Raw genomic sequence first — 13,750 nt, 5'->3', positions numbered from 1 at the left:
CTTGTGGATGACCAGACACTGAACAAAGTGATTTCTTCCTTTGACATGATGCTAAAAAATTATTCTCAGAATTTTTAAATGTCTCATTTTGGGAGAAGTGTTTTGAGTAGTACAGCAGACACCCTCTCTTTGAATTCAAGCAATCTCTTGTCGCCAGTAAAACATCAGAATTTCTTAAGAGAGACCTGTGTCTGTGGCACTATTTTCCCTTTTTCTGAGAATGTGAAACAAATCTGGCAGTTCATATGCCACTTAATAGTAACTGTTCACAAATGTAATTTTTTTTTAATTGATGACCACCACGGATCAACGATATATAGTAAATCTTCACATTAAAAGGACTGGCAAGATTCCCAGCTTGCATAAATCAGGGGAGCTCCATTGACAACCTCGCCAACTTCAGTCAGCTGAGGACCTGCCCCACTTATTGTAAAAGTGTCATGGCATTATTTGGAGCCCCAGTCTGGAATCAGCATCACTTTAATGTCTGACTTAATGTGTCTGACTACAGATAGTGCAGCTAGAAGTCACCTTTAAGAATATGGCTCCAAATGCTTGACTTCCCTCTGCAAAAGTTCACATCTCTGGTGCCTACTGTCCTATCCCTCTCCTTGTACATTCATCTCTGATTTTCTCTTTTCATTCTCCTTCCCTCTCCCAACATTCAAGCAGATACAAAGAAAGCAAACTACTTGGATGTTGGTGCAAAGCTCTTAGTCCAGCATTTCAAATCCAGATGTTGCACAGTTAATTTTGTTCCTGAGAGGCACAGGATTACATAGATATAATTCACATTTCTAAAAACTTGGGCATTGTACCATTATACCATCTCCTCGCATGCCAGAATTTAAGCTTCTTCCTGAGACTTCAGAGTATTGGCCATGCCCTTCCCTGTTTTTTTTAATAAAAAACACTGAAGTATGAGTTCTTCCAAGTGTGGCTACATCTCATCCCTGTACACCCAAAACAGTTAAACAATGACATTCTCAGTGAGGATGTGGCTTTGGTGATTTTGTTCTAATTGTTTATTTTCCAGAAGAATTGTCTCCCATAGTCAAGATTTCTGTAGCCCAGGGTTAGTGGCTTTGCTGCAGCCTGAGAGAGCTACTCAAAAGAAAGAAAGAAAAAAAAAAAACAAAACTAGCCCTGTCAAGCTCAGGGAGAACTTGAAGCTCCCCAGAACGAGCAATTCATTGCAGCCATAATCATCATTTTATATTCTACAACTTGTGAATGTCCATTCTGGTGTCTGGTTTTATATCCCTGTGTGAAGCTGTCACACACCCCACCATCTCCAGCAGAATTTTTAACGTGCAGATAGCAGGGATGTGTAATGTAAACCATACCACCAAACATATTATGAATATATTGCTCTTCTTAAAAATGCTTGTTGGTTTTTCATACTACAGTATTGACTAACTGTCGGTGTTTGATGTATGGTTTACCAGCCTGATGTAGACTTATGGTTAGAGCTTAACTTGTTAGTTCTGCTTTTGCAGCCAATTCAGAATAACTACAGATGCCCCAAGATATTAAAATTGACTGCTCAAATGGACTCAGTGTGGGAGTTTCATTGGTTTTAAATTGATAACAGCTGAAAGAGTGAATGATTAAAGCTGTATATGGGCATAGTATGCAGCTCCTTTGTACGAGCCCTTGTGAACAGAATCCACTGCATGGGAATTGCCTTTGTTCTAATAAAAGATATTTCTGAACAATTGTTAGTTTAAATTTTTAAATGATGAAACAAGAACATTTCAGGAGCCTATAGAGGAAATAATTCCTGAGAAACTGGAATAACTCTGAGAAGATAAAGTGGATTTCTATTCAGAGGGGAGCATTTAAAGTTAAGTAGCATTCCATAAGGTGGTAATTGTGTCTATTTCCCAGGCATTTGAGTTAAATAAGCTGGATAGGAAACATAAACTGTCATAACAGGAGGTTAGGAGTGTTGTGTACATCTCTTTTTTTCAAGTCATAAATTATGAAGTTTTGGAGGACCTTATCACAAATAAATCAAACAGAGAGTTTTTGCTTTTCTTATCCCTTCGGGAGAAATTCTTTTATTTTTTTGAAGAAATGTTCTGGAGAGCTTTCCCTTAAACTACTTTTAAAATGTGTATAACTCTACACGTATAAAAGAATAAGAAAATAATATTTTAATTTTAGTTACATACAAATCTGGCCTAAAAAAGTGAGCAATTCACCATTCCCTGTTTTTTGAAATACTGCACAAACAAATCTTAGCTGAGTTTTTCTCAAGTATCCCTGTGACCTCCAGAAGTGTGAATATGTCAGTGTAACTGCTGCCATTCCCATGTTTATGTACAGACACAGATTCAGCACAAAGTCAATTGATTAGAGAGAGTCACAGAATTTGTGGTCCAGGACAACTCAGAATTGAGATTATTTGGGTGACTCATGGGATCATGTACTTGTAAATACTCATGAATTTCTAGAAGGGGGAAAACTCCCCAAAGCAGTTCTGTGCTGTTGTTTTACCATAGTCTATTTTGAAGCCCAGGAAGTATTAATGCTATTTTGCTGCCCTTCCATCCAAGATAGAAATTCTGAGTGCCTGTGTTCTAAAGAAGAGGTGATTTAAAACCAAAATGTGACTGCATCCATGCAGCGAAAGGTATAAAAACTGAAGTTAAATATTTTGCTGAATATATAGAATCTGAACCAAGAAATGAAGTAACAGACTTGGTGAGAATTGTAAAACTCTTTTCAGCCTGTTCAAAATTTCCTCCCAGGAATACCAAATATTCTGTGTTCATGTTAGAGATTGAAAGAGTAACTGTGAAATAATCCTAGAAGTTGATTATAAAGTGGTTATAACACAAAAGAGAAACTGCTGAACAGCAACATACTAATTTCATTTCAGTTCTTCGTGTGTTACCATCTAAACACAGTGTAGTTCTTTGCCTGTTTTGCTTCTGAAATTGTTTACAAGTTTCTTTGTCCACCAAATAAGACATGTTTTACTTCTTTTTTAACATAATTTACATTGGAGACCATTCCATATTATGCAAAGAATTTGACAGGTCTTTGCTAAAATTTTAAAAAACAATTAAGATGTCAAAAGAGGAAGTGCTAGTACATTTTAATCATAAATCTCTGTATGTATAATTACCACTGAAGGCAGCTATAAATGTTTTATGAAGAAAATGTAACCAGACTGTGCTTTGTCAGAAACATAACCCCAAAACATGTAACAGACTGTTCGCTAATGCTTAACGCCACACATGCACACAACCTTCCTCAGAGCAGTGCTGTGAACCCAGTCCTCCATCCCTTCTGCAGCCCAAACTCTGACTAACTTCAATCCAAGCTTTGCTGTACTCTCCCAGAATGCAGATCACACATTTTGGGAGGTGCTGCAATGAACTGCCCGGGTGCATCTCGAGAAGTCCAAAGCGACCCCTGCCCGCACCTTGGTTCTGTCACTGTGCTCCCTGCTCTGGGTATCAGGAAAGAAAAGGCAATCAAGTGCTCTTGAAATCTGAGCTGAGTATGAAATAGTGGTGATTAATGAAAATGAAGCTTATTGCAGCACAGATTTTTTTTTTTTTTTTTTAAATGGGGTTTTGCTTGTTAGTGAGGATAAGGTGGTTTTAGAACAAAAAGCAATTGGTTGTGGTGCAGTATGGTGGCCCTGACTATGGAGGAAACATCCAATTCCGTGGGAGCTGCTGGGCTTTCTATGCAAAGTCCAGACTGGTGCTATCACCTTTCAGCTATATATGTATAATAATTTTCAAAGCCTCCACACCAATTTATAAAATACAGTGCTCTGTTGAAATGCTATATGGAGACTGTCTCTTTGGATAAATGATGACAGTACACTCCTATTGTTTCAGCATTTAACTGGCTCCTATTGAATAGTTCCTCTCATCTGTTTGATTCATTCTGATTTTAGCTGACAACGTCCCTGTTACTGATTGCTCTTTTCATAATCTCTCAAACACACAGAGTGGAAAGGAGGTGGGGGAAGCTAATTAGTAATCTGATGGGTTGAACCTGCTAATACAAATATGTTTCAAGATCAACAGCCAAAGTTGATCAAAACTTTGAAATCACAGAAACTAAAAGGTGGCATTATCTAGTAAAAGGATTGCTTGTGAAGGAAGTGAGACTAATCATTAGCTAAACATGGTGTAAGATGAAATCCTCATCAAAAGGCATCTAGTATCTTCTGGTTTTCTGAGCAGTCAACTCAATGAGTAAAGAAAGATTTTGTGAAGTTGAGGTGAAATTGTACCAAGTCCTGATGATGCAAAGTAATGAAGTCCTTGCCCTCGTACAGTGCTCCATGAAAAAGTGAAACTTCCAAATGGTTGGAAGGGACAGGTCACCCAACCAGAAGAGTTTCTAGGTTGGACCAAGTGCATCATGTAGAAATTTCTATTCAATGGCTTAAGGAGCTGTAGCTCCAGAACTGCTTGCACATTTTCTACAGCAGGTCCAATCAAACTCTGGAGACCTCCAAGCCTTAGAAAGGTCAAAATTAAGGTGCAAGTGGCAATTGAAATTTAATCTAGAGGGAAGCATCAACCACTATGAGCAGCAGATGTGGAGGGATTTGGTTCTGGGGCAAAAGCTAATGACCACTAGGACTCAAAAAGGATTTGGTTCCAACTTTGTCTATGCATCTTCAATATCAGAGTTTTAAATTAATAGGCAAGCTGAGAAGAGAGAAAATCCCACTAATAATAATATGCTTAATGTATTTTCCTCTTGTCTTCCAAATGTAGATCAAATTTTTGGCTCCCATTTGCACATGGTTTGTGAGCATGAGAAATCTACAGTTCCCCAGTTCGTAAGACTCTGCATAAAAGCTGTTGAAAAAAGAGGTGAGAACCTTATTATTTAATACCTTTTTTCTCTCTAATAGTAATCAAAACTTTAACCTTGTAACTCTGCTTGGATTGCCAGAGTAGGCAGACAGTACAATCTGTAATATATTTATGAATAGAACTGTATCACATTCTGTGTATCTTCATTTTCTTTATATGATAAGACATTAATGGAACTCATTCATGCTGATTATTCCGTATTTTTTTTTTGACATGTTGTTGGTTTAGTCTTTCTCTGGGTAGCAAATGTTAACCATCGATAAAATGTCAGTTATTTCATTTTAAAGTCCCTGGTGAATGTAAGACCAATACTTTTTCCTAAGTCTTGAATTTTATTTAACCAAAATAAATGTTATTCTAGCATGACCATAATTTTTTTTTTTAATGAGTGTAGGGGTCTAATTTTTACAGTTATTTTACAAGCCATGATATTACAAAAATACTGAAATGAGTATCCATCCTCATTAAAAGTTTTGATTAATAAGAAAATTTTCATAGTATAAAAAAGATGCACTTAACTCCGTTGCCTGCCTTCCTTTCTGCAATGTGTATCTTCTCTCAATGAAGGTCATTTTCTTTGGAAGGTGCATGCGGTAGATGCAGAATCTTAAAATGTATTGTATAAAAATGTGAGGCTTCATCACCATCTGTTACAAGTTTACAACTTGTTCCAGGGATCTGGGGAAACATATATCTTGCAAAAGATAGAAAATTTATTTTCAGAATAAGGCTGGGTGAACCCATTGTCACTGCCATATACCGGAGTCTCAGAACAAGAGAATCCATGAAAAATAAAAAGATACTTAGAGCGTTACCCACAAAGGAAAAGGCTATTTTAATTCCGCCATTGTTACCTGGTTTTATAGTGAAAGGTGCAATAAAACTACCCTGTAGTTTCAAACTCAGGGAAATTCATGTTTTAATTATACAGCAAAGAGAGCACTGGGATATTATGATTCCCAGAATGATTGGCAGGAAGTCAGAGACTGAAACAAACTGGAGATCGTTCAGCAGGGGGAGATAGTAGCATTGGGTTTTTGTGGAGGAAGGCTGGAGGCTGGATAAAAAAGGGGAAAAATGTGTGAAGTGACTATTAATAGAGGAGGAATTGTGAGGTGAAATTCTGAACATGAAAAGGAAAGGCAGAGATTAGATTGCAAAAATGCCACTCCATGCAGAACATGTCTAACAAACTGCTTGGTTACAACCTCAGCACAAGTTCCCTCAAGAATGTACTGGGTATTTAATAGATGTTTTGGAGTATCTGACCGCTCCTCCAAGTTAGAAGTGAGGCCAGAGGTCTCTGCACTGCTGAACTGTAATAGAAAAATTCAAGGAACATAATTAGATGTTTACTGTCTGTGCGATTATCAAAAAAATGTTCATATTAGAAACTGGATGTATCACCGTCCCTTCAAAGGCAGTCATCCTTCTGAGTACTGCACTACAGTTCTTGTGTTTCCTTCAAACTTGCTGTGACTTAGAGAAGCTTACCCCTTTTTGTTAGCCTAACATGTAAATAAAAGCTAATCACATGGCATGAGATAAAAATTTCATGTTATCATTATATTTATGAGTTTATATTTGATATGCAGTTTTTTTCTATTATCGTTTTCTTGGATTAAGATGCTTCCATTTACTCACATTCTATTTACTCAAAGTGTTGTTTTTACTAAGTTCTGGCATAAACTATCTCAGGACAGCAGTAATTTATGTGAAGCTAAGTCCAATGTTTATGCAAGCTTCTGATGACATTTTGTGCCGGGGTTGGTATTAGGAAGCAGTATGTGGAGGTGCCAAGTCTCCCGGCATGGCTGAGACTCAACAGATCTGAAACCCTCCTCTTAATGGCCAGATATGCCTCCAGCCAAGATACTCAACTGCAGAGTCATGGGAAATACTTATGTACCAATTATGGGAAAGGCACATTTAATGAAAACTGTATGTTTACTTTCATAGTCTTAGTAAGATGGCCTAGATACTCGGTACAGCTGGCATATTGGCTGTGGTAGAAAAGCTTTCTTTTCCTATTTAGAGAATATATCATCCACATACTGTAACTGTACCAAAAATGTTATGTGCGTGCTTCGCTTCAGATAAAGCATTATTAGGAAAAAAACCTTAGGAGACCATCCCTAAATGTTACTTACAAACCATTTGTGCTCCACTGAACGGTTGTGTTCTTAGCTATCAGCTCATGGATTTAGTTTTTATTCACATACTGGTTTTCTATTTGTTTTTTTCTGAATTTTAAAGCAAAATCACTGCACACAGAAAGAAAGTCAGAATAAAACATATTAATTAGTACATTTTCCTGTGTATATGAGGTTACACACAATAGCCAAATGTGGCAATATTCTTCCACAGATTAAAAATGTACAGGTTGTCATTAACCATTGGCAAGATTTCCTGTTTAGTTGCAGTATTTTAAAATTAATATAAAAAGGATGTTCATTTTGAATATATTCTGCTCTAACTTAGATCAGAGTTTGGTCATTTGTCCCCCCTTGTTTTGTCATTTGCTTTTCACCATTTCAGAACAGGGGCACTTTCTAAGATCTGATCTAAAAAAATCTCACACATTATGCATATTTATCTATCCAACAAGGATTCACTTGTGAAAGTTATAAAAATTGAATGAATTACACTTTTGCAGCCTCTTTTTGTATTTTTAGTTATTGAAGTAGAACTGTGAAGCAGGTCTTTCTCCATTTTCTCAGCCATCTTGCAAAGCTGGTAGTGGAATTTATTAAAGAGAGGCAATACAAATGTACCCATTCTTGGATACTTGCAAGGAAATTGTCACTTTTTTTTTTTAAGGAAGCTCAGTTTTTCTCTTCATTCTTCCTGTACTTATGAATTACTTATTATAATTACTGAATTATTCATTCATAATTTTTGATGAACTTCTAGTCCTGATTATTGAGCTATCCAGACCTCTGCCTCCAACGTTAAAACTATCTTGGGAAAGTATGTTGTGTCCTTGGTATTTCATGCAGTATTCTAAATAGAAAAACCTCCCACGTCTGTGGTGTGACCTGGTGAGGATAATAGAATAAATCTATACCATGCAGCAATCAGATTGAAGGAATACAGGGACTACTCAAAGATCTCCAGCATTTCTGCATTTTCTGTCTTCTCAGGGACTTCAGGGGAAAGTTTTTGATGGAACAGCACATTCTGTGGGTTTTTTTCTGTTTCTTCTTTTACTTTGCCATCCACACCTACCTTGGATGGACCTCAGACGTTTCTGGGGCTATCTGTCAACCTGGCCTTTTCAGTCTGTATTCCTGTTTTTCAATCTGCTTCCTTCTTCTCCCTGGGAAGAGTCTGACAGGTAGCACCAGCCCTGAGCTGAGCAGTGCAGGGAGGAGAGCCTGGGACAATCCTCCCACTGCTCTGTAACTCACACACAGCTCACTTCTGCCAAGGGTGGGGCCCATTGCAAGACTTTTTGGTGTTTCTAGGCCAGATATCATTTCCAGCCATTTCTGGAGTCGCCTATTTATTTTGTTATCCACGACCCTTTAGAAGTCCTGGCTGTCTTTTTTTTGTTTGTTTGTTTTGCATTTTCTTTTTTAAAAAATATGTGAAAGGCATGAGTAGAACGCATTAAAAAAAATAAAAATATCAGTCTGTGTTGTACCTCAACAACATGCCATCCAATACTTCTCATAGTAGTGTTTTATCGTGTGAAAACAGTCTGATACTAAACTCTTTTCCAGGGAAGATCATTTGTCTGTGTGTCTAATGACAGAGTAAATGAACACCCCGAGCAGTCCGTATCCTAAACCTACCCAGGGTATCCAGTGTGTCTTGGGTTTTGTAAAGAAATACAGTCCTAATGCTCCAGGGAAATACAATTTAACTTTCATCTCTCTTTTGAAACATCCTTCATTTTCTCCTTCCAAAATCCAAGTTAGAGTTCTCAAATCAGCCTAAATGACTTGAAAAACGACACTGCAGGCAGCAAAGCTGGTGATTACAGGTACTGTTTTCATTCTGAGCTGGACGTTGCAGATATTGTTTTCTGTTGCTTTTCTTGGAGCACAGGATGCTCTGACAGGAATGATACACAAAATTACATATTTGATTCAATGCCTAAAAGCCACCCTGGGATCCATAACCTTGCTTAAAGATTTAAGAAAGACCTTTAGTCCACTTCTGAGAAGGTTCTTAGCTTAGAAAACTTTATCTTTCAACTTTACTTCTTAGCAGCTGTTATGTTTTTTTGCAGTCGTTTGTTTGACAGGATCCAGTTATAGGTTCCGATGTCTGTTTAAAGAAACAGGGAGGTTGTTGGCTTTAAAATTCCCTTACTGCTTGTGTGTTCAACATTTTCCCAGGCTTTTCTACATAGTTTGCCAAGTAAAGGGACTGACCTTTTGTAGCAAACACTTTTTCATTTCTAAATGCTCACTTTGATTTTTGTCCCATTTTATGCTCATTCCAAACTGTTTACAACCCACTAAAAATGACTGTGAATTATATGTTTGTGTAATGGATTCCTTTTGTGGTCGGAGTGGAATGTTTACTTTGAACAATTAGTTATCTTTGGGCAGATTATAGTGACCTGAAAAAAGAAGGGCTAAAATTATTATAGTACCTTAACTATTTCCTTTTGTTATCTTCTCTGTGTGTCCAGCATATTATTTACTGGGTTTCATTTCACTGAGACCCAGGGAACAAATCATCTTAAATAAGAGCAGTGACAAAAACCCCTCTGAGTGTGGGGCTCTGGGGTAGCACCAGTGAGAATTCAGAGGGCACCATTAGGCACTTAAAAGCTGGAAATGCAATTTTAAAAAGGCATGGTTTTGAAAAAAAATTTAACATCTTGCTGTTCAAAATTCAGATTTCTCACAGCCTCCAAGGTCTGACATCCCAAAGTGCCTAAACTGATATTCATTTTGGTTTTAATTAACTTAAGTGTCCATAGCTCTGCTTGATTATGCACATGGTCATTGCAGACATGCAGACACACAGTCTCATGATGCAGAATATTCAGGGTTTAAGGAAGAAAATGACTTTATGGGCAAAGATAAAGTAGCTTATGGGATGTAGTAAAGAAATACAGTCATCCCAATGGAGAGAAATGAAGATAAAAACGGTATTTTAAACTACCTCACCTCCCAAATGCCATGCTGCCCTGTGACAGAAGGTTGTGTCTCTTTCATCAGTTTTATCTGTTAATCTAAAAGCTAAAGTGCAGCTAAAAGCACTTTAAAACCTATTTATAAAAAAAAAAAAAAAGAAGAAAGTGATATTTCATTACCTTCTAAATCATATATCGCTTAAAAGGTAGTCAGTATTCTGGTAGAATGTTTACACAGAGGAGAGTTCACTTATCTGAAGGAGTTAAGCAAAGAGGAAATGAGTTTTAAAAAATATAAAGTACTGTGAATATATTGCTAGGAAAAAAATGAGGTTTTAAAAGTCTAATGCTATCTCATTTTCTAATGGAAGAAAACACTGCAGAAGAATTTTAAAAGAAGAAAAATCTCAAACATCTCCTAAAGCTGAGGATTCCCATGCTGGGGTCATTGGCTTTGGTATGGTGGAGAGAGTGGATTATGAAACAGTGAGGATGGCAGAAGAAACAAAGCTTGTTCAGCCAATGGATGGATTCACAGCCACTTAAAACCCCTAGAAATGTACAGAATTGTTTAGGTGGGAAAAGCCCTCTAAGATCATCGAGTCCAACCATTCCCCCAGAACTGTCATGGCCAGCACCGAACCATGTCCCCAAGTGCCACATCCACACACTTTTAAATCACTCCAGCGATGGGGACTCCACCACCTATCTCCACCTCTGTATGTATTATAATGCTCATGATCAGTTTGAGTTCAACAGCATGTTCCTCAGGGCTTATTTAGCTTAAGCAAAACTTTAAGTTTATTTGGTACTCAAAAATAGTTCATTCCCATCCCTGAGGACCCGAGGGAGGCAGTAGGAAAGTACAGGGTAGTTCTGCCAGGGTGTGCTCACCACCATCTTGGGCTCCCAGTAAATGCACAGTGCTCCTGGGACACTTCCCAGCAGGGTTAGACCAAACCCATCAGCCGGTGGCATAAAGGATTTGTTCTGGCAAGGCTTCCCTGAGAAGGGAAACCTCAGGAGACTGACCTATCCTGTCCTATTTTATATTTCTGTCTGCGTGCAGGGTTATTCTCCAACAGCAATTGGCCCCTGAACAACCACTGAAATGTATTCTGTGTTTTTTCACTCTCATATCTTGCTATCCTCAGAGCAAGAAATTCTTCATGAATAGCAGTCTGTTTCCTACAAGTTCATTCACTGATTTTCAGTATTTATTCTCATCTGGAAGTGCATTTTCCAAGCTCTTGTTTGATTCTACCAGGCCTACACATGCTTCCTTGCTTACTCTGATATAATTTTACATTCTGTTTCCAGTGGCTTTAGAATTCAGTGCCCTGAAAGTACAGAGATCATGTTGCTCCACCAACTGATCTGAGCCCCCAGTTCTGCTAATTTTGTACTGTTCATTCTTTCCCACTTTGGGATAATCTATTATGCTTGGATCCAGGCACGCACTAAAAGCTAATACTTTCATGAAGAATGTGCAATTTGTACTGTTTAGCTTGTGATGAGATTCCTTTTATGATTCTATCTTGTTCCAAGGAGGCTTCTGCTCCCAACTTTTATATGCACTGAATGTAAAAGAAAAGAGAAAAAAAAAAAAAGTGGGAAACAAAACAAACTGATAGAAAAAAAAATTGCATGCACACAAAAATATCCAGCAGTTCAGAAGATAAAGCCTTTTTTCAGGGAATTCTAGGGTGCAGAAGAAATCTGTTTCTCAGGGCATTGAACTATGTTTACTTTAAACTGGCCAATGAGCATAAACTCAAGCATACAGATGAATGCAATATAAGACAACAGAGTTCTGAGAAAAGCCCTTGCAAGTTTGTGATTTAAAATGGCTGGTGCTTTTTTTTATTTTATTTTAATTTTTTTTTTGTTGTTGTTGTTTTTTTAATAAACTCTTCTTTTGAGCAGAAATTACGAATGGTTGAATTTAGTGCAAACATATTGGCAAGATTTCCTCAGCCATTTCTGTCTTCAGGCTCAGGCAATCCCACTATAGCCACCTTTCTTAGAATAAGAGCCAGTTAATAGTGTTGTGCAAGGTCCAAGTCAGAGTTTGGCTCTGAAGGGTATTCACTCTGGGGCCTCTGTGTCTGCTAGAAAGCCACATTTTGAGTTAGAAAAAAATATCAAGAAGTGTCAACAGGAAACATCACGGAAGGGCATACAAGACAAATTAGAGAAAAGGAGACAACAGACAAAAAAAAAATGAAAAAAGGAATAAAAGCCTTGTAATGACAAGGCACAAAAGAGAATAAATATATAATTATTTAAAAATTTGAAAGAAGAGACTTTAAGTTGGTCAGAAGAGGAAAAAGCCATAAAACAGGCAGGTATTTAAACCAGTTGTTGTCTTTGTCACAGTTACCTGATACCTGGTTCATTGATTAATCTGTTCCAGAGGAATGTATCCATTTCTATGACAAAAAGGGGGGCTTTGTATTTTAAGCTGTGCCAGTAACAACAAGCAGACGCTCAGTGTTCACCAGAGTAACATTTACAATGCCTGGGCCAAATTCATGCCTTGTGTAATTTTATTGCTTTTACTGGAATTACACCAGAGATGAGTTTGGCCTTTTGCCTTTTTCTAGCATTGTATAATATATCTATTTGTGAACATGTAGAAGGAAACAGGGCATTTTGTCTTCCGTATTTTCCATAAAATCCTGTTCAATAGGCATAATAAATAAAACAAACCACTTAACCTACGAAATAAAAAAGAATCAAACAACGTTTTCTAGATATTAAAATAATGTTAATACACTTTGTAAATCAAGGAGTTGACACTTGCAGGCACTGAAACAAAAAGTCCAGAGAAATTTAAAGCCAGCTGACTCTGTCTGTGTGTGTTACTCTGTTCATTGCCTCTGTGCCAAAGAGGGAATGAAGGTCCTGACTCACCCCCTGGTCAAAGGCAGATTCAGGGAAGCTCACACATGGGGGTATTCACCTCCCAGCCATGAAAAAGGTAAAAAGAAAGACACAAAACTCCTCTTTTTTCCCCCTGAATAAGCTGAGGCTGTGAGGCACCATGCCCTGGTACAGTACACATGCCATCACAGACAAGGAGTTGGCAGGTTTTCCACTGCAAACCCCATTTAGTCAGACTTTGCAGTTCAGCCATTAATAGAACACTTTGGGCTAACACTTGACAAAATGAATCTTGGCCTAGAAGAGATGTTCACTCACACACAAACACACACAAAAATAGAAGTTAGGTCCATTAAGTTTCTTTAAAAGGAAAAGAGGTGTAATTTCAGATCCTTTCAATATCTCTCTGCTTAAATAGGAAGTTGTATTTTTTAAAATAATATGAAAACATAATTCCACAATGCAAAGGAATCACTTTTCCTATGGGTAAAAAAAAAAGCTACTAAAACCACATTATAATTTTTTCAAAAAAGTTTTAAAGCAACAAAACACACTAAAAAAAAAGAAGTTTTACTGTCCATATGCCACACTGTGGGGTCAGTTTAAAAAAAACCCATCTCCTTTTTTTTCCTGCCTGCAGTTCAAGAGAACAAATAACTGCAGTTGTATTTTATTACTTCAATTATTTGCTGTAGCAGCTTGTGTTACATCAATGTTTTAATCATATAATACCACAGTCTAATGGGATTGATACCTACATGAGAGAAATTGTACCAACTGAGAACTTCAGGAGGAAGGCAGGGGGCAAAGGAGGAGAACAGATTAAAAAGGAGGCTTTATATGAAGGCTTTCACTTCTTTAACAGATTTCTTCAGTTTGTTTTGCTCCCCTGAAATTATGAAACTGATAT

At 37.4% G+C, this 13,750-nt stretch overlaps 1 protein-coding gene across 1 annotated transcript in view; it reads left to right on the top strand.

Moving 5' to 3' along the window:
- The window catches only part of LOC110470602 (rho GTPase-activating protein 15), a 168,570-nt gene that overhangs the window by 40,421 nt on the left and 114,399 nt on the right, over window positions 1–13,750 (top strand). Inside the window, exon 6 of the mRNA XM_077784839.1 lies at window positions 4,758–4,856. Within this exon, the coding sequence (XP_077640965.1) occupies window positions 4,758–4,856 (99 nt within the window). The remainder of the gene's footprint in view (window positions 1–4,757; window positions 4,857–13,750) is intronic.

Source organism: Lonchura striata, chromosome 8 (genome assembly GCF_046129695.1).
Source record: "Lonchura striata isolate bLonStr1 chromosome 8, bLonStr1.mat, whole genome shotgun sequence".
Classification (NCBI taxonomy): domain Eukaryota; kingdom Metazoa; phylum Chordata; class Aves; order Passeriformes; family Estrildidae; genus Lonchura; species Lonchura striata.
The sequence above is the reverse complement of the archived record's forward strand: the minus strand, read 5'-3'. Positions and strand labels throughout refer to the sequence as shown.